Source organism: Squalius cephalus, assembly GCF_949319135.1.
Source record: "Squalius cephalus genome assembly, chromosome: 4".
Taxonomy (NCBI): Eukaryota; Metazoa; Chordata; class Actinopteri; order Cypriniformes; family Leuciscidae; genus Squalius; species Squalius cephalus.
This window is the reverse complement of record NC_137125.1, coordinates 10,057,461-10,080,032: the sequence shown is the minus strand read 5'-3', so window position 1 is coordinate 10,080,032 and position 22,572 is coordinate 10,057,461. Positions and strand designations below refer to the sequence as shown.

Here is a 22,572-nt window from a genome sequence, read left to right as displayed (position 1 = left end):
CTTGCGACCACTGCTGCACTGCACTGTAGAAACCACCAGAACTGGGAGGGTCTTCCAGAAGAACACCGACACACTCGCTCATAGAGAAATCTCTCAGAACACTCTTTAGACACTATCGAACGGCTCCGAAGCAAAAGGCAACTAGTGCGTGCATCCACTTCCATATTTATACCCACTCCGCGGGGTGGAGAGTGTGATGCAAGTCACGCAGGCAAAGTTTTCATTTGCTCATGCTCGAACACTCGAAGACAATTGGGTCCCTGGTGTGATCCCATTCAGTCGACGTCGACTACGAACTATATGTTTTGAACAATGTGTTTTCTATTATTTGTTGTATTGTTTATTGACTGCTTGATAGTGTATATCATTTTGAACACTTTGTTTAGGATTTGAGAGCAGTGTTTGATTTTGAACACAGGTAAAACTGTTTTGAGGCGGAGGTTTTGTGAATAGTGCTTTAAGATGAGGTTTTGTGTTTAATGTTTTCAGAAAAAGGAGCAAAGTTTCAGAAATTGTGTTTTAGCAATTGAGAAAACCTGTAATATACAGACATTTGATACTATACAATATCCAGTACAATAATATACTTGCAGTGCATACAGTATTTATTCACCTTACTACTGTAAGTTGTCTTAACTTTTTTACGTAATTGCAAAATGTGTTTTGTTACAATATACTTTTTTCCTGTAATTGCATGCTCTGGATTCTGCGTTCTCCATTTCTCGCTGTAGAGTCTAATGAATGATCTGTAGTGTTTATAATATTGACTGATGTGTGTAAGATCTGAGAGCATTGTGCGATTTTGCCAGGAGAGTCAGAGGTTCTCTGAATGTGGCTTGAAAATGTGGTTTTGTGTTTAAGGTTTTGAGAAAGTGAGTGATGGTTTCAAGAAATGCGTTTTAGCAATTCAGACAAACTGTAACTAGTAATAGTGGTAAAGAAGAGATGATGGGTTCACGTGCCGCTTGAACTGAGGCGCTACAGCGATCTGTCACATTTACAAGTGTAGCGAATCAACTCAAATGAGGGGAATATATATTTAATAATTAATCACAGCCTACTCGTCATGATCAATTATTACCTGCACATTTTAATTAGCCCAAAAAGGGAATATATAGCCTGTATATTTGTATATCTGTATATAGATAATTAACCACAACAAATTATAATTAGGCTATAGGTTATAGATCAAATTTCAGAATAACCACATAGAATATTCCATTCGTCCACCGAACCGACCATACAATCTTCTTATCAACTCTCAGGGAGTATTCTTCTTCTTATAAACTCTCAAGAAAGGCCCTTCTTCTGGCTATGAAGCATAACCTTCTTGTTCTATAAGATTACTAACTTGTAGGGCTAATCAACAATATAAAGCTTGTAGCTTATGATCACACATTTAAGAGGCTTTGTTCAATGAGCTGCAGACAGAGACAATTAAGTGTATAATGGGTTTTTAATAAATTAACGTATATAAAACATACAACTACATTTAACAAAGAATATATATAAACAGAATAACGAAAGTAAAGAAAGAAAGAAAGAAAGAAAGAAAGAAAGAAAGATCACAGAATGGCAAAATATCACAAACAGTTAGCTTTTGAAAGCCAGCAAAGAATCAAATCACCTTAAAGACAACCTTAAATGCATTTAAATCTCAATAGAAATAATACCTGCATGGGTCTTTGTTCAAAGCAAGAATGCGTGTGTGTGTGAGTGTCCATCCTTGGTGTGTCCGTTAGTTTGAAGCGTTCTTTTGGTTCTCCGGAGCGTGTGACGTTTGCAGGAAGTTCAAAGTTTACTTGTAAGCAAAGTTGCCAGAAACTCAGTTTAAGTCCATTTCACTCGTAGATAGAAATGAATAAGCACGAGACTAAAACGAGGCAAGACATAAAACAAAACTCGGAGAGAGGACAAACTTAGAGAGACAAAACAAACTTGAAGACAAAAGCTTGAAGAAGGACTTGAAGAGGAGGGAAATGAGCACCGTCATCTTCCTATAAGAGAATCTTAGTCCAACCTTTACTGGGTGAACGACAAATAGAATTCAGAAACTTTGAGCGGGAGAGAGTTTCTTTGTCTCCTCCGTTTTTTTTATTTTCTTATTTAATTTTTATTAAAGGGACAGTGCATATTAACCCTCTGGGGTCTGAGGGGTTTTTGGGGTCCTTGAGATGTTCTGACATGCCCTGACATTTGTGCTTTTTTCAGTTGCTTATAAACATATTAATGGCAAAGGTGTAAATTCACTCTATTTAGCACAAACAGGGCTACCATAATATGTGAACAACTTGCATGTACATGTTTGTATTTTTGATAGAATAATGTTTATGCATGGTTTTTTCAAAAACAAAAAACTAAAGTTTCTGAAATAAGGCCATAAAACACATTCTAAATATATGTAAATAAGACTTTTGACTAATGGATGACGTTGCCTAGAATTTTTTCTTCAAAATTATGTGAAAATCATCCTGCCTAATCATTCACATAACACAATACATTGATTTAAATCTTGTAAAACACTTTTTGTTTGGAAAGGCCATATGCGGGTGGGCGTGATTCACACCTGCGGAGACAATGGGGCCCGCATAATGAGGCTGCATACGTAATGAGCCTTTCATTCAGGTGTGTGACTGAGCCACAAGAATGCAAGGACAATATATAACTGGTTTGTTGTTTTTTTCCACAAATTTTGCTTGCAAATTGTACAATATCCAAGGTAAACATTTCTAGTAATTGTGCAGTTAATTGTTCTCATACTGTATTTTCAGATTTGGAATATATTCTCTTCCCAAATGTGTCACTAATAAAGCATAATAAAATTATTTAAAGAGAAGGCTTATAATAACCTTTTAAGATTTTGTTTACATCTATCCTTTTATATATATATATATATATATATATATATATATTTTTTTTTTTTTTTTTTTTTTTTTTTTTTTAAGGTTATACAATTACAACAACATTTAAAATTGTAACAATATTTCCAGTGTAATCTTTCTTTGTATTCGCGATTCATATTAAAACAGTATTTTTGCCAGCTGTAGTAGCTCCACAACAGCGCGCATCTGTGCGTTCATTCATTCATAGTAACGCGATTCATATTTAAACAGTATTTTTTGCCAGCTGTAGTAGCTCCACAACAGCACGCATCTGTGCGTTCATTCATTCAGATTAGAACAAAGCAAATAGAACTGACCTCCTCAACGGGATCCGTTTGCTCCTCGAAATGATACTTCCAGAACTTCTGAGGTAAATTTTTGCAGGATTATTATCAAGATAGTATTATTCCTCACAGCATCGTAAAGTACATAAGTCTGAAAGTGAACTCGTGGTGTGTGTTATCCAGGTATCCAGCTGATGTGGGCGTTTCACAGGTTTGTTTGGATCGCCTCACATTTGCGTTTGAATAGCGCGCGCTCTCCGTGGGCGGAGCACATTAAAACTTAATTAGCTGAGATGAGAACGACTGACATCTCTCTCTTTGCATACATATTACATAAACTGTGAATATTTGTTTTTTATAAAAATTACTTCATTTGAAAGAAGAGAATTCAAGCTTCATGCCTGTATGACTGTATACCTGTTTGACTGAGTATTCGCTGAGTTACAGTTCATTTTCGGACGCGTTTCAGAATTGACTTCACTGACGGAGAGGAGGCAGAACTCGCATCATGTTTATTTTTCTTTATTTGGCGAAAAGCACAACACTTTGTTTTTATTATGAGCATACACAAAAAAAATACACACTAAACAGGATCGATTGATGTATAACACAAGCATATAAGATAAAAATTAATATTTTATTTTTATTTATTTTTTGCACTCATACGGAAAAAAACGAGCCTATCGCGCCGGCGCGATAGCCGACCTCAGGGGGTTAATAAACATTTGTCAATATGCCAGAATTAGCCAAAAGGCAATTTTTCATTTGCAGTCCCTAGACAGATGGTAAAAAGTCACCCTAAAAGGGAGTACAATTACATATTTACATTACAATATAAAAATTACAATACATTTTGTAAGAAATACTGTTATGTTAAAGGTCACGTTCATCTAATCTTTCCTAATGATCCGCTAGCTGCCCGCCCCATAAGCATGCCTTCAAAAAAACGCGTCTCTGTAGGCAGCCTAGGCTCTGAGATCTGCTCACAAAAACAATTGGTTTCACCAACCACTCAAAACCAAAACAAATAGGGTTCCAATCAATCACTGAAAGGGGGAGGGTGTTGTGAGGTTTTGTGCTCGTGCACAGCTGCACTCGAAGTCGGAGCTGAAGAAGAAGCTGGCTCAAAACCTCACAACACCCTCCCCCTGTCAGTGATTGATTGGAACACTATTTGTTTTGGTTTTGAGTGTTTGGTGAAACCAATTGTTTTTGTGAGCAGATCTCAGAGCCTAGGCTGCCTACAGAGACGCGTTTTTTTGACAGCATGCTTATGGGGCGGATCATTAGGAAAGATTAGATGAATGTGATCTTTTTTTTGGGGGGGGGGCCTGAAATCACTGATACAACCTTTAAAATATACAATCGAAACACAGCAAACCAACAATCAAATGAACATCAGACAAAAACATGACACATATACACACACACAAGGCAAGAAGCCAGCAGTGGGCAGCGAGAGCAGGTCTCGAAGTAAGTTAACCCTTTCGCACGTACGATCACACCGGTGTGATCAGTCTAGGCTGGTCCTTGGAGCGTACGATCACACCGGTGTGATTAGAACGGTCAGCGCATCACGTGATCAACTGCTAAATTCAAATGTGCTTTCGCGCGTTGGCTGGCGCTGAGCCAGAGACAGACGCACTCAGAGCTGTCATATATATCACAACTTTTCAGTGTTTTCAACCACATCATGTTTATTTTAGGTTTCAGACATATAAGTACTAAAAAAACAATACATTTAGGGTTTGTAAAATACACACTGATGTCAAAGGAAGAGGCAATAATAATCCTTTCCATTATAATTTTTATTCATATCAGATACACATTGTGTAAGTAACTTTAAAGTTTACTCTATTCTTCTCCCAGTTCACCAGCCACTTACTTTTATGTATTTCGGGAGTCGTGGATGAATTCACGTGTTGTAAACAATCCAAAACAGATCCGATTCTCTGAACTGCGTCTGCGGCACAAACTAAGATGGCGGCGCCCATCGCGCATACAGCTCAACTAACGCGATCGTTATAAAGGTGTTTAAACAACAAAACACTTCCACTTGCATATATTTGACAATCGGAATATCAGATATGTCATGCCATATCTAACAAATTTGTGAATATTTTGAATAAAAAAGGAAAAATTACATAAAAGCAGATCATCATTCATTCAGCTCTGTTGTTGATGCGGTGTGTCACGTGACAAGCAATGACGCGTCACCATGGACACCATAAAGTGACACATTCTAAATAACGGTCGCCTTGAAAAACTCACGCTGGGGGGTCAGCCAGAATATTTTAAACTTACGTGTGAAAGGGTTAATGTTGACAGCTCTGATAATCAATTAACGATTTCTTTAACTGGATCTTAAATATACTATATGTGTTTAGATTTCTGATGGTTATGGGGTTGAGGTTCCACTCAGTAGCAGCTCGAACAGAAAAAGCAGTTTGGCCAAATACACTTTTCCTAAAGGGAATAATACAATCTCCCCTCGCTGCACCTCTGGTTCTGCTGTGATCAGCTGTTCGGATGTTAACAAACTGATGGAGAGGAGGGGATGATAAACCATGAATAATTTTATACAGAAGACATAGATTTGAATATTTGACCATGTTTTCCCAGCTGAGTAATCTATATTTTTGTAATATTGGACAATGATGAGAAATACATGGTTTCTTATCCAGAATTTTAACAGTTTGTTTGTAAAGAGATTGCAGAGGTTTCAAAGATGTAATACTAGCTTGCGACCAAATGGGTAAACAGTAAGTGATATGTGAGAAGATCATAGAGTGCATGTACATTTTTGCTGCCTGTGTGGACATTTGATGGTGAATGTGTCTAAAGTTACTGAGGGTAAATTTAATTCAATTACAGACCCTTTTTATATGTGATGTAAATGACAACTTTGAATCAATTAAAACTCCCAAATATTTGTATTCTGACACGATCTACAGCCTTTCCCCTGAAACAAAAATATCTGGCTCAACACTGAAGTTTTTGTGAGATTTGGTGAAGAACATTGCTACTGTTTTTGATGTATTCAGCTGCAGGCAGGAGTGTTTCAACCAAGCTGTTATATTATCCATGGTGTTAGTGAGTTTCTCAGCCACCTGGGAGGTATTCCTACCATGAACATAGACTACGGTGTCATCAGCATACATCTGCACAGAAACATCAGGACAGACAGATGGGAGGTCATTTATATAAATTGAGAACAACAAAGGCCCTAAATTAGATCCTTGAGGAAGAGCGATGGACAGACTGAGGGCCGCTGATTTAAATGACTGGACTCTGACATGTTGGAAGCGGTCAGTGAGATAAGACTCTATCCATTTTACATTGTAAGTGCATCTGAGGAAAAATTAAAACTACATAATTTTGTCAGCAAAATTTTATTCTAACAGTGTCAAAAGCCTTCCTGAGATCCAGGAACACAGCACCAACAACCCCACCTCGATCCAACAGAGCTCTGATGTTTTTAGTAAAGAAGCAAGTCGCAGTCTCGGTGGAGTAATTGGCTCTAAAGCCAAACTGCATAGGGTGGAGAGCATAGGGTGTGGTATTTAGATGGTTAATAATTTGTTTTGCTATCAGTTTTTCAGCAATCTTAGACACTGTGGGCAATATACTGATGGGTCTGTAGTTTGACATGGAATGAGGATCTCCACTTTTGAAAATTGGAGCAACAACAGCTGGTTTCCATATTCTTGGGAACATATTTTGAGAAATGGACAGACTGATAATTTTGGTGATGGGGGGTGTGACTGATGTACTTAGCCTCTTGAGCATCACCATATTCATATCAAAAATATCTTTACATCTGGATGGACTGGGTGATTTAATGGTCAGTGATCAGTGCCGCTGCTAGCCATTTTGGTGCCCCAAGCATAATTCCTTTATGATGCCCCCCACCCCGACCCCGAGAAAAAAAAAAAGTTTGTTTTTGCCAGTTTAACTTTTTATTACCAAACATATAACTCAATACCAATAACACAATGGCAGCACCACAGTATAAAACTTAAGAACACTAAAAAGAGAAAGTAAAATCTTCACAGCTTTGCTGACTTTGTAAACATATGTAGAGTAGCCAACACACACTACACATTTTAAAGTGCAAACTTTTCTTCAGTAAACAGAATAGCAAAATAAAAAAAACTGTCAAAATAATCCAGACATGTTTTTCCCAAATTCAATGTCACTTTGAATAAATTACATTTATTAGACAAAATATTCAAAATTTCAAACAAAGAATCTCATACATTATAAACATTTAAAACTGAAAGCATGGCAGCCAAGGAGTTCTCCCCCTTTATTCCTTATTTATCAACTATTTGATAAATCTAATATAATATAATATAATATAAAAACATAATATAATGAGGTGCAATAATGCACACAATTAAACAGTATTGTTTGCTTTACATCATTTATATTGACATTTTATATATTTTTTTATATATATATATTTAACAGGAATTGTTAGCCTACCATGTGCACTGCACTGACTGCTAACGTTAACTGTTACTGAGAAAGTATTAACCACCGTCACGTCAAAATAAACCATAAACTACTGCTCAATATCTAAAGAAAGATAGTAAAGAAAGTAACAGCTAGCTGGCGTCAGTTATTTGTAAAATAGGTAGTGTTTAACAGTAAAATCTCAATTTAGCTTGCACCGAAGTTATAAGTTATAATAACATAGTTTGCTAACATTAACGTCAGCAAGTTCGAGGCGCGTGTTCACACATGCAGCACATTTCCCTCATTTAAGAATGATTAAACATGGACTTACCTGCAAGTGATGCACGGGCATCATCTCGCAGTTTCTTCTTCTTTCTTTTCTCAGATCCTAACTCCTGCTGTCTTTTAGGGGCCATTTCCAAAAAAGTTGCCTACTGTCTGTCTGTCAAACTTCGTTCGCGTTCGTCCTTCACAAAGGCGCCCACGCGAACAACCGGCACGGACCATCCAAAGCGGGGAGGGGGCGGTACTTTCTAGACTAGAGCAATTAAATGATCTTGTTCACCCTTTTTTGTTACATATACATGGCTAAAATGTGCCTAATGATATTTCTATAGGCTAATGAAATAATATCGGCATTATAATTTTTTTTTAATTAGGTTATTTTTGGTGCCCCCTCAGCACTTGGTGCCCTACGCACAGCGCGTGATGCGCGTGGTGGGAGCGGCGGCGCTGTCAGTGATACCTCTGATTCTGTGATGGTAATTAAACTGAAAACTGCTTGATTTGTGTTTATTGACGGAGTGTATACGTTCTCAAGTGTAAAACATGAAAACTGCTTGATTTGTGTTTATTGACGGAGTGTATACGTTCTCAAGTGTAAAACAGCTTGCTATGTTAGCCACAGAATCAATAAAATAGTGATTGATTGCCTCTGCTACAACCGGAATATTGTTTGTCAATTGTTCATTTATTTTAATTTTAAGAGTGTTTTGTTCTTTGGGCGATCACCTGCCATTTTTCTTAGCCGGTTCCATATTATTTTAGAATTTCCATTTGATTTTTCAATTATAGTAAGAAAGAAATCTGCCTTTGCTTTTCTTCATGATCTTATAACTTTATTTCTCAACATGGTGAAACGTCCTCTGTCATGAGTTGATTTAGTTTTACTTGCAAGTTTTAGGGCTTGATCTCGTTCTTTCATTATTTTTATGATGTCTGGATTTATCCAAGGTGCAGTGTTTTTGTGTTGTTTGTGCTTGAATTCTTTGATAGTTCTCTCAAGTGTTTTTAGAAATATTTGGCTATCTTTTTCATAGTCAACTAAAGGTAAAATGTCATCCCATTGAATTTGGTTAGCTGCAGCTACAAAGTTTTGATTTTTTTTTTTTACTTTTAGGGATTGTAATAGTTTCTTTATTTAATCTCTAGCACAAGGATGGAAACGTTTTTTGGCAAGGTTTCTAATGACAAGAGTAAGATTATGGTCCGATAAACCTGTCAGTGTCAACATATTAAATGATTTTACAATTCTTTCTGGTCTATTGGTAAATATGAGATTGATTTGTGTCTTGGTAGAGTTTGTTATTCTTGTTGGCCCACGGACAACTTGTTTTACCTGTCTGTGATTTGTTTGAGCTTTTTTCTAGAGGGTTTGTCCTCCCAGTTGATGTTAAAATCCCCCATTATGACAATTTCTTTATAAAGATTGTTTTCTTTTATCAGCTTCTCAAAGTTTTCATAAAAGCTGTTATCTGCAGAGGGAGGCCTATACATTACAACAAGGACAAAGGACATTTGTGGTGAGAGCCTGACATTGAGACCTAAACATTTTAGATACCTCCCTGTCTTTCCTGTAGATGTTATAACCAGGAATATTCAGAGCTGCTAATGGAGCATTTTGATTAAGCCAGATTTCAGATAAGCATAAAAGTCCAGGTTTGAACCCAGTAACAGATGCTGTATTTGCTCACGTTTAGACAGTATACTTCTAATGTTTAGATGGCAACCGAGAAGGCCTTTTGGTTTAGGGCCCTAGGGTCCAACACCGTTCGCGAATGAATGACAGTCTGAAACACCTCCCACTTACTGTACTTTGCAATCCCTGGATTTAGACTTTATCTGTTTACATTCTGCGTTACTATGGAGATGCGTGAAGCGCACGTTTTTGAAGTAGTCACAGAGCTCCGGGGTCCAGCCAGCCCAGCACGCACCTCAAGCCCAGAAGAAACACAGGATCCACCCAACGTCCCCGCGAAGTCATCGCTCTGCAGGCTCGCCACCCGTGATCCCCCGAGGACACGCCGCACTCCACCCACGCCGACACCGGGAACACCAGACACTCCACCGACACCAACACCGGCATGAGAAACCCACATACACCGATCCACCACCTTCGCCCCAGCACCAGTGTAGCGGTTGTTCCTCTGCGTTGTGTTATTTTGGATGTTTTTAATAAAAGGATTTTCCACACAAAGCTGGTCATGCAAAAGATTTAATCACAATGCCTGTGTGATAAAACATATAAACAGACAGGCACTGTTAAACCGCAGCTCTTTCACCTCTCCTCAAGTGACATTGCAGGAAAGAGCGACACACTTTGCCACACACACAATATATGTAATAATAGCAATAGTATAGAAAAAAATCAATTCACAAAATGTCATTGTATGCAATTAATTCAAAACAGCATTACAGTGTTTCTTAGATCCCTATTAACATACCTGTGTGATAAAACATATAAACAGACAGGCACTGTTAAACCACAGCTCTTTCACCTGTTAACCACAAAATACATGTTTAAATACACCAGTAAGTTAACTACAGAAACTAGTAAATGCAATGTACATTGTACAATATATATTTTAGTAAACTGTAATATACATTTAGTATGTGTACCAAATATACACATCTATATATATCTATATAAAATTTAATCGAGATTCTAGCCGCTTTAGCCACTAACACATCTCTCACTTGTGACGCACACACCGAGCCGCCATTTCACGCAATGCACTATACACTCATTAACAGCACACAAATAAACTTAATTTAACAAGTTAATGACTCGAACTAACAGTCAAATATAACATCTATATTATGAATACTCTTTCACAATTGATTATTTAAACCTGACATGAACACTTATAACTCAATTTAACATCAAGTGCACAGGGCTCATGAAATCGTACCTCTCCTCAAGTGACATTGCAGGAAAGAGGACGAACCTCCGATTGCACTGCTGTTTGAACCTCACTCCTACGTATGACGTCCGCCGACGTGCATACTGTGATGCTTACGTTTAGTAATAGCATACAAACTTCTTTGTAAAATAAAATACCCCAAAACAAATAATAAAAATAAATAAAAAAAACAAATAAATTGGTTTATAATCTGGTGTAACAACATATCCCTACTTCACCAGCATGTCTCTCCAGCGCCCCATCAGCGGCGGCACCAAACGACGACGACGGACAGGGAAGGTTAGAATGTACAGGTTTACACTGTAGCACATCATACAAAGGGCATACCTGTAGGACTGTAGTAGTGTGCTCCTCCACAGGCCTCTCCTCCAGTGTAACGCAGTGCGGTCCTGGGCATGGATATATGTCTCCAGATAATATCAAACAGATTGTGATGATCAGTGCAATGGTCCATTGTAGGCGTGAAGTTATCTTAATTTTTTTCCGTATTTGTTTGTAAAGAGGGAGTTGAACTGATTATGATCTGTTTGAAGCTCACAACAGAGTTTTGAGGTGTTCCTGTTAAATTTCCACCAGGCCACAAACATGTCAGAAGGAGCAGTTTGATTCAGACTCATTGGCGCTAAGCTGTGATTTACATGATATGAGTCAATGGGTTAAAAGCTTTCTGAATTTTAGAATGAGTAAGTCATCGTGATTTTGTCCATATGCTACACAAGCGACTGAGAGCTGAGAAAATGGTTCATATCAAAAGTAACTGTCATCATCAGTGTCCCCTTTGCTTCACGAGAGTGTGTGTGAGTGTGTGTGAGAGAGATGAGGCTGCTGCTAGTGATCAAAAACACCAGAAAAACACTAAGTCTTATTTACATTCATTTATAAACACTGTTAGTCTTTTGTAATTGCCTTCATTTTAAATGGGTGACTTGCTGGCCTAAACAGTTCAGAAAAATAAAAAAAAGTAATGTGTGTGAAAATAAATGCTGGTTTGATGTTTTATGAAGAGATAATTGTTTTAGCTGTGCTTAATTCACTACAGTTAAAGGTTTTTTCAAGCTCCAGATTATAAACGCTAATAAGCATTACTACTGCTCTTTGTTTTGTTCTCTACACAGGCTACATAGCTGTAATCTCACAGCTCAGTCCTGTGAGAGTTTATCATCAGCTCTACAATCCTCAAACTCCTTTCTGAGAGAGCTGGACCTGAGTAACAATGACCTGCAGGATTCTGGAGTGAAGCTTCTTTCTGATGGACTGAAGAGTCCAAACTGTCAGCTGGAGATACTGAGGTGAATGGTTTTAAAATAATTAACTATGCTATAATCAGAGGCTGACTTAACCAATAAGCAAGGCAAGCGGCCCCCAAGAGACAAAACATTTGCAGAAATATTTATACAGACGTATGACCCACATGTCTAAGATAAATATTTTTTTTTTCATCCCTCCATCTCTGCTTCCACATCAATTTCACTTTGTGCTGCGCCATAACTGCGTTTGTTATGCTTCTGTCTTCTATCATCTTGCTTTCTGATTGGATATTGTTTCGTTTCACGTGATAATCTCCAGAGCGTGCGTGCATTTGTCCTCGGGGTTCAAAATAATCTGTAGAACCATCAAGATAATCAGGACATAGCTAGGATTGTCGGAAAGGGGGGAAATCGGCCCAAAATCAGCCCGATTATCTTTTGGTGTGTACCCAGCATCAGCCAGGGTTCAAAATTAACACCACACACCAAATAGCGATTAACTTATCAGTTGGCTGGGATATTTTTTTCATTAATACTAACAATACATTGTTGAGTAGGGATGGGTACCGAAAAACCCAGGTATTAAACAGGCCCTGGTGCTGAATTATGCAAGACCGCTGAATAAGCTGATAAGCTCGGACATTATCAGTTCTGCTGTCGGTACTGGAGAAATTAAGAAAGTACACATGCTATTTATTATTGCTATTAAGAAATTATACCATACCATACCATCTTCTTCCGCTTATCCGGGGCCGGGTCGCGGGGGCAGCAGTCTAAGCAGAGATGCCCAGACTTCCCTCTCCCTAGACACTTCCTCTAGCTTTTCCGGGGGGACACCGAGGCGTTCCCAGGCCAGCCGGGAGACATAGTCCCTCCAGCGTGTCCTAGGTCTTCCCCAGGGTCTCCTCCCAGTGGGACGCGCCCGGAACACCTTCCCGGGAAAGCGTCCAGGAGGCATCCAGAACAGATGCCCGAGCCACCTCAGCTGACCCCTCTCGATGTGGAGGAGCAGCGGCTCTACTCTGAGCTCCTCCCGAGTGATCGAGCTTCTCACCCTATTTCTAAGGGATCGCCCAGCCACCCTGCGGAGAAAGCTCATTTCGGCCGCCTGTATCCGGGATCTTGTCCTTTCGGTCATGACCCAAAGCTCATGACCATAGGTGAGAGTAGGAACGTAGATTGACCGGTAAATCTAGAGCTTCGCCTTGCAGCTCAGCTCTTTCTTCACCACGACAGACCGGTACATCGACCGCATTACTGCAGAAGCTGCACCAATCCGTCTGTCAATCTCCTGTTCCATCCTTCCCTCACTCGTGAACAAAACCCTAAGATACTTGAAATCCTCCACTTGAGGCAGGAACTCTCCACCAACCTGAAGTGGGCAAGCCACCCTTTTTCCGACTGAGGACCATGGCCTCGGATTTGGAGGTGCTGATTCTCATCCCAGCCACTTCACATTCGGCAGCAAACCGTCCCAGTGCATGCTGAAGGTCCTGGTGTGATGAGGCCAACATGACAACATCATCCGCAAAGAGCTTAAGAAATTATTATCTTGCAAATTTAATCTCGCCAGCCACTTCTATATTGAACCATTTGTCTGTGATGCATTTTTGCTAAAGAGAGAGAGTGTGTGTGTGTGTGAGAGAGAGAGATCTTTCACGTGGAGCCACGGCGCGCACAACACAACAGCACTGCTTAATGAGTGACGATGAGGACAGAACTAAACATTCAAACAGTTACACTTTAGATCTTTCATATTAAACTAATTTTATTTTAGATTTAGATTTTGTCTTCCAATGATTATAAAAAAGAAGATATTTGAGGTATAACCATTAAAATCTAAAGCCGCATTCTGTCTAGCGCAACTTCCTTCCCTTCACACCGGTGCGCTGTCATTTCTCCCTAAAACCCAAACGTACCGTCAGAATCTGCACGATCGGTGATTGTTGTAAAATGTAGTCTATACTGTTGCTAAACTGTGGGACACGTTTTTATAATAAAAGGCAATTAAAAGTACCAAAACTGATGACAATAGATGCTGTTCCAAATGTGGCGCACGCTCCGAAACACACCGCAACGAGACATGCAACGTATATCTTGGGCTTCGTGTGCGCATCTAAACGATCAAATATATACAAAAATGTCAAAATATTCATCTTGGAGATTCACTTAAACAGTTTATTCACTTAAATACAGTTTGTCTTAACCCCCTAGGGTCGGCGGTATCGCCGGCGATACCAGCTAGCTTTTTTTCTTATCAGTTTAAAAGAGATTCAAAAATACTCTGTTGACTTTGATTTTACAAACAAATTTCACACATCAATCGATCCTGTTAAGTGTGTATTATTTTTGTGTATACTCACAATAAAAACAAAGTGTTGTGCTTTTTGAAAAAAATAAATAAACATGATGCGAGTTCTGCCTACTCTGTGTCAGTGAAGTCAATTCTGAAACGTGTCCGAAAATGAACGGTAACTCAGCGAATACTCAGTCGAATACTCAACAATATAGTGTAGCAGCAAATAAATACAGATATAAACTTAATATCACTCAAATTAAATAGATAGCTGCGATTACAGACGCTCACATCCACACATAAACACACCACTGACGTCTTCACTTCCAGGTGAAGAAGCTGTCAATCAAAAACTCAGTAGCCAATGAGAACACACTGTCACTAGCCCCGCCCCCACGAGAGAAATGTGTCAGAACGCCGAACGAAAACTCAGGCAGCGTAAACGAAAACTCTGGAAGCGCATTTGTAAGTTCAGATCAGTGATTGAAATATGAGAAATAGTTAGCAAAACATGCAGTGCATTAAAAACGAAGTAAAAAAAATGCCTGCGATTTATTCTTTTTCAGTTTCAAAGATATTTTATTCAGTTTCAATTTATATTTTCATTAGTTTCTTGAAAAGCTACGTTCATTATTATTGGCACAAGAATAACTCCATATGAATGCAGCATTAGCCTAAACGCGATACATCCTCTGGACTAATCAGAATTCTCTCTCTCACCCTCAAATCACTCGCGCGTATCGTGCCAGATGCTCAATTCGCGCGTTCGCACTGTGCTAAACGCCTCATTCGTGCCACAGGTCCTCCAGATGCGGGTAAACTTGTCTTTACATTGACTTAACATGAAAATCACTTGTGCCAGACACTCTATTCACTTCAATAGCGCATCCGCACCGCGCTAAATGCCTCATTTGCGCCGCAGGACCTCCAGTCTTTACATTGACTTAACATGAAAATCACTTACGCCAGACACTCTATTCGCGTTTAGTGTGAACGCCACTCACTCTCTCACTCACACAAGGTCATGTCGTGATTTGTTTTATTTAAAGTGGACAATGGTTCTACTTTTTATGAGTAATGGTTCTACTTTAAGGCGAGACACGGCAGGCAAAAACATTTTTTTTCACTGGTCAATTTTGAGATTTTGGGTTATTTGTCTTCAATAACATGTATTCTTTCAGATTTGTGCTGAAAAAAAGTCCAAAATACACATTTAGGTCTTTATTTTACTACACTTTGTCTGTTTGAGTGTGCAGATTTCACCTAAATTCATCAAAAGTTGGCGTTCTAAATCATCCCGCTACTCCGCGATCGCTCTCTGTTCCCCTTCATCTCGTATACCGTTGGAAAGCTCTCTCTCTTACGTACAATGCTGTTGGATTCAAATATGGTAATTTCCTGTCTATCAGCAACCAATCATTAAAGTAAAACAAGTGATTTAACTCGAAATGCGGCTGATGCCCATTTCTGACAACATGATTCATCCAGAATCGTCACGTGACGCGCTCTGACATTTCCGCGGTAGTTCAAAATGTCGAAAGATATGCGTGTAAAATTCTCTCAGAGAAGTCAAAAACAGTTGTCGTTAGCTAGAAGACACAAGGGATTACGAACAAAGACAAAAGATGATGAAATGCCATATGGGTCTTCACATTTTTTTTCATGAGAGCCGCACTGATAGGACAAGTCAGTAGGAGAGCCATACGTCGTCCTTTCAGTTTCGGTTCTCAATCGATCAAGTGTTTACATGTTCTCTCGATAAACCACCTCTTTCAATCCGATCGAAATGATTTGTAATATAGCTGACACTTTGAGTTCATAACATTATGTTATAGCCCTACTTATTTTTTATGTTTTTAAGAAATATCTGTAGTGACTGGCTGCATGATATCGCCGTATTTTTTACAGCCATGCGAGCCACAAATTAAAGCTTGGCGGGCCGCACGAGGCTCGCGAGCCGCGCAATGAGTAACCATAGTGCGTCAATGCGTTACGAACAAGCTGTAACATTTTGAACACATCTAAATGTAAGTCAAAAAGACACATTACATTTCAAAGCACTTAAATCCCACGAGCCAAATCCTGAAAACAGTCCCCTCAGTCAGCTGATGGTGAAGCTAACCAAACAGGCTCCCTTCAGCACTGGTTCAAAACAACTCAACAGAACAAAACTAATTATGAATCATTCAAAATATCAATATTTAGAACATTGGAGAAAGCAAACAATGTAGACTAAATTGATATTTGACAGAGTATCTGCACACTGTCAGAGAAGAAGAGACGGATCCTGACTAAATACAGGCTCAGTGACCACCAACTGGGTCAGACAGAGATGCACTTCCTCCTCCACTGGGAAAAAGTATCTTCACTAAGTGATTTACACCTTGGACAAATAGCCAAAAGAATAAAACTTCCCAAAGTTAGCACCAGAAAAGAAGCTGGAAGTTCTAGAGGGTACAGCAGCTCCACTGACAGCTAAATGTATCTGCCTGAGGGACTGTGATACCGCCGGTACTTAGTTTTTCCATTCCATCTGTGTGATGGACTGTTGATGTGTTGTTTTGGATGTTATGATCAGTGATGGATGAAGCAATAATGAGTTTTGGATTTTAAAAAGTGTGATACATGGATTTTACTTGGTCCTAAAGCATATTTTGTATGTAATTCATGGCTTTCAATAGAAATTAGTGAAATTTTGCCATAAAAATCTTTAAAGGCCGTTTTCTCAAAATGAGTTTTTTCTTGCACTCCTAGTGACGATTTTCCACTTCTGTAGCACTTACATACACCAAACTTTACAGTCGTATTCCTAACTATATTGTGAAGATTTGTTCAGAGGGATTTGTTGATATATCATTCTTGGCCTGATTTATATGACATTTTATGCCTAAAAATAGGGTGGGAATCCATTTTTAAGGCTATTGCCAGTATTTTCTGATTTACAGGGTAACAAAAGGGGATATTCATAATCCCCTCTGAAAATGTCTTTTCATTGAATATATCAATAAAATGCAAAAATAATTTTGAACCTTGTTTTTTTCAATGGTCAGATTCGTCACTTCAAAATATATGCAAATTAGCGCATATTTAATTAGATATAGCCTCATTAGCATATTTAAAAATAAAATTAAAGAAAACTTGCAATGCATTTTTTTCTCCTATTCATGTGAGTAATCAACTGGTAAAGTTTGATGGTGATATCTGTAAGTTAACAATTTTACCCTATTCACCTGTAGTGTCTCGCCTTAATTATAACATTTAATTAAAGCATATATATATATATATATATATATATATATATATATATATACACAGTGAGAAAAATAAGTATTTGAACACCCTGTTATTTTGCAAGTTCTCCCACTTAGAAATCATGGAGGGGTCTGAAATTGTCATCGTAGGTGCATGTCCACTGTGAGAGACATAATCTAAAAAAAAATCCAGAAATCACAATGTATGATTTTTTAACTATTTATTTGTATGATACAGCTGCAAATAAGAATTTGAACACCTGAGAAAATCAATGTTAATGTTTGGTAAAGTAGCCTTTGTTTGCAATTACAGAGGTCAAATGTTTCCTGTAGTTTTTCACCAGGTTTGCACACACTGCAGGAGGGATTTTGGCCCACTCCTCCACACAGATCTTCTCTAGATCAGTCAGGTTTCTGGGCTGTCGCTGAGAAACAAGGAGTTTGAGCTCCCTCCAAAGATTCTCTATTGGGTTTAGGTCTGGAGATTGGCTAGGCCACGCCAGAACCTTGATATGCTTCTTACAGAGCCACTCCTTGGTTATCCTGGCTGTGTGCTTCGGGTCATTGTCATGTTGGAAGACCCAGCCTCGACCCATCTTCAATGCTCTAACTGAGGGAAGGAGGTTGTTCCCCAAAATCTCGCAATACATGGCCCTGGTCATCCTCTCCTTAATACAGTGCAGTCGCCCTGTCCCATGTGCAGAAAAACACCCCCAAAGCATGATGCTACCACCTCCATGCTTCACAGTAGGGATGGTGTTCTTGGGTACTCATCATTCTTCTTCCTCCAAACACGTTTAGTGGAATTATGACCAAAAAGTTATATTTTGGTCTCATCTGACCACATGACTTTCTCCCATGACTCCTCTGGATCATCCAAATGGTCATTGGCAAACTTAAGACGGGCCTTGACATGTGCTGGTTTAAGCAGGGGTTTAAAAAAAGTTTAAAAAAGATTATTTTGGGAAACGCAGCCAAGATCAGTGTGTGATAGTAACGACTGATTGCCACACTAATGTCATGTGGACTGTTGCTGTATGTCTTTGTAGATTGTCTGGCTGTATGGTGACAGAGGAAGGCTGTGGTTATGTGTCTTCATCTCTGAGTTCAAACCCCTCACACCTGAGAGAGCTGGATCTGAGCTACAATCACCCAGGAGATTCAGGAGTCAAGCTGCTCACTGATAAACTGGAGGATCCAAACTACAGACTGGATAAACTCAAGTATGTAGAGCATGAAGAGTTGATTAAACAACTCCAAAAAACAGCATTTCAATCTTCATTTATTACTCATATTACTAAATTTGCAAACATTCTTATTGAGAATTTACAGAGGTTTAGATCTAGTTATGCTATGGGCTGTTGAATGCTTCACTCTGATTGGCTGACGAACATTATAAGGTGTGCAATTATTTACAGTAAACACACAGGTAAACTAGTTCTACGCAGGTCTTGACTGCATTACAATTCTATATCACTTTGCAAAATGATCTCAGTTATTTCAGAGGTCCTGACAGCCTACAACAGCAAAATAACCAAAACCCACAAAGAAAATATAACAAACAACAGGATATTAATCACAAACCATTTCCATGATTTTCCTACAAAATACATTTTTATTCACTTTATCCCGCTCTCCCATAAAAACCCACACACAGAGTACAGACACACACACTCTCCCATAAAACCCCCCACACAGAGTACAGACACACACACTCATACAAGTGCACAGAATTTTGTTGTCAGCGCTGCCCTGAGATTTCATCAGTAAAATAGTTTTGCAACTTATGTAGAATGTCTGAAAGGGGGCCTGTGTTAGGTGAGGTACAGTGGGGTGACGCATGTGCACATACCCGACTTTTCTTATTTCAAAATATATTAATTGGCATTCTGAGCAGATACAACATCTTGTATATATAAAAATTAAATGAACCACAGCTCTGCTTATCCCTAATGCCCCAAGTACAACAACACTACACATACAATACATATAACAATAAAAATACTATAAGTGTAATAGTTAAACAATACAATAAGTGTACAAAATAATAAAATACAATGCAATATAAAGAAAAGGATTATATATATATATATATAGAGAGAGAGAGAGAGAGTTTATCCTCATCTGCGTTTTCAAGTGTGAGATCAATGTGTCATCAAACTGTGCTGGGCGCATATATAGGAAGAATATACTAAATCTATTTAATAATCCCACTCTATTTCAAGTATAGTGAACCCCAGCTCTTGTTCCCAAGTATTTTTAAGTGAAATAGAGGGGTGAAGATTTAATTTTATAAACATCAATTAAAGAATTAAGAAGAATTCTAAAGATATCTGTGTGTTTTCAGGGATGAATACGCCTAGATATCTGAATCCTTCCTGAGCCTATGTTGGGAAAGTGTCTCAGCTGCTAAATTGATAGGGAACAATTAGCTCTTTTGAAGATACAATTTGTAACCAGAGTTTACAAAATTATTTAAAAATCTCGAGGATTGGCAGTAATGATGAAATTTGGTTAATTATAAATAAAAGAAGGTTGTCTGCATAACTGGACAGTTTATAAGAGGTTCCAAACTGGGTAATGCCCTGAAACTTTTTTTCTCACTTTTCTCACACTTGACGTGTGCCTCGATGAAGGGGATAGGCTTTAGAAATTGTAGCATTGGTTTGCACAGATGCTACAGGGGAGGAGTATAGTAATCAAATCGATGATATAAAATTGGAGCTGAAACCAAATTTATTTAAACTCAAAAACAAATACTCCCAGTCTACCCTGTTGGATGCCTTCTCAGCATCAAGAATGGTATTAAAAAGTCTTCTGGTATTATTAAATGAGTGTCTCCCTGTCATGAAACCTGTCTGGTCAGGGGAAATAACAGCAGGCAACATTTGCTGAAGGCGAAGGGCAAAAACCTTAGATAAAATTTTATAGTCCACATTTAACAATGAAATTTGTCTGTAGCTACTGCAAAACACAATGGTTCTTTATCTTTCTTAAGCTACAATGTAATGGATGCCTAAGACATGGTTGTTGGGAGCCGGCCTGAAAGAAAGGCCTCATTATATACTCTTTGTAGAATTGGGGCTAAAACGGAGGAGAAAGTCTTATCAAATACGATGGTAAAAGCATCAGGGCCAGGATATTTGCCATTCTGAAGTGAATAAATTGCCTCTTGTACTTCTGTGGTAGACACAGGCCTGCCCAAATCATTTGTGGAGCCATCGTTAACACAGGGGAATATTAGTTGATCAAAATGTTTGGGCTATTCCAAAATTTTGAGTTACATTCTGAGGAAAAAGGACTAGAATAGTATTTTGAAAATAATCAAATTAATTTCCTCTGGGTCAGAAACTTCCACCATTAGAAGATTTAATTTTAGAGACCAGTCTAGATGCACGGACAGTTCAAGATTGAAAATGCAAGTGATTTGCCAGCTTTTTCACCAAATAAAAATAATGCTGCCTAACACTTTGAACGATTTGTTTTTATTTGATATAAATCTTTAAAATGTTCTGCAACAGTGTTGTTTATCTCTCTAGGATTTGTTACTAAGCCTTTTGTAGGTGAATAAATATTATCAATAATAGCCCTAGCTTCACTTTGTCTGAGTTGTAAAGCCAATAACTTACTGGGTCTTGGCCCATAAGAATTCTGCCAGACTCATATGCATAATGAATCCAGCCTTTCTTCAAAGCAAATCATTTAGTTTAGACTAATATTAGACTAATAAAGAAAGAGTTCTTTAATACATTTTCAACAGATCTTAATCATTTTCTCTTCAACTTGATGGTTTTGGAGAGGCAAATTTGTTCTAATTCCTCAATTTGTAACTTTCATACTTTGTTTAAATTTGATGAAAAAGAGATAACAAAATCTCCAATAAAGCCTTTTGTGGCCATCCATACCATCATGTGATTATCCATGCTATTAAGGGTTATGTTCAAAAAGTCTTTCAACTTATCTTTGAAATCTTTTAAAAACCCAGAATCCTGTAGAAGAGATATATTAAATTGCCATCTTGGAGATCTATCATGTGAGCAGTAAATACACTTGGTCAGCAGCGGGTTGTGGTCAGATATTACAGCAGGAAGGATTGTGATGCTCTCAAAACACATCCTGAATTCACGAGATCATAGAATATAGTCTATTCTGGAATGTGTCTGATGCCTCGAAGAGAAGAAAGTGTAATCTCCAACCAAAGGATTCTGAACATGCCATACATCTATGTTAACCACTGAAAAGAAATAGCATCAAAAACTGCTGGGGCAAAGACAGAAACAAAAGCTATTTTCTTGCCCTGGATGCTTGTACAGAAATAGCTCAACCTGCCATATTTATCATTTAATTTCTCAATAATAAGAGGAAGGTTTCGTTTAATGAGTATAAGAGACTAGCCTGGATGCCAGCCGAACTTAGCACCGCCCACACAATTTTTAGGTTGGGAAGTTCGGTCTGGACTTGATCCATTGAGGAGATATTATGCCCGAACAAAAATTGTTCGGACCAATCAAATTGTCAAGGTGGGCTTTATATGATGATGGACAGATGAGCAACGGTAACGCAATCATCCACGTCATCAAAGAGTGCTTGGGTTGAATCATAGGGGTTGAATTCGTTTACAACAAAGATGACTGCCGCTGGAGAATTGAGATTTCACGAGTCCACACTTACAAATAAGTCAGATAGAATAGATGCATATTTGGCGTGCTGTCCGAGGAGAGGCTCCGAGCTCGGTATTCGGCCCGAACCCAAAGTACTCCCCCCGTATTCCAGGCTGTGGAAGAACAAGCCGAGAGTGAGTGGAGGGATGCTGAAAACTGTCAAGGAATGTTAGGTGAGCTGACAGAGAATAAATATATGCTTCCTCTCATGCTGATAGGGTAGACATGGTAATTGTTTGATGAGAAGTTGATTGGATTGATTATTTGAACGTCCTCTTCCCGAACTT

The 22,572-nt window shown here is 38.5% G+C and overlaps 1 protein-coding gene across 1 annotated transcript in view; it reads left to right on the top strand.

Annotated features, from left to right (window-relative positions):
• The window catches only part of LOC307157239 (NLR family CARD domain-containing protein 3-like), a 99,335-nt gene that overhangs the window by 52,987 nt on the left and 23,776 nt on the right, over positions 1-22,572 (top strand). Inside the window, exons 5-6 of the mRNA XM_079869095.1 lie at positions 11,946-12,119; positions 18,674-18,847. Coding sequence (XP_079725221.1) covers positions 11,946-12,119; positions 18,674-18,847 — 348 coding nt within the window. The remainder of the gene's footprint in view (positions 1-11,945; positions 12,120-18,673; positions 18,848-22,572) is intronic.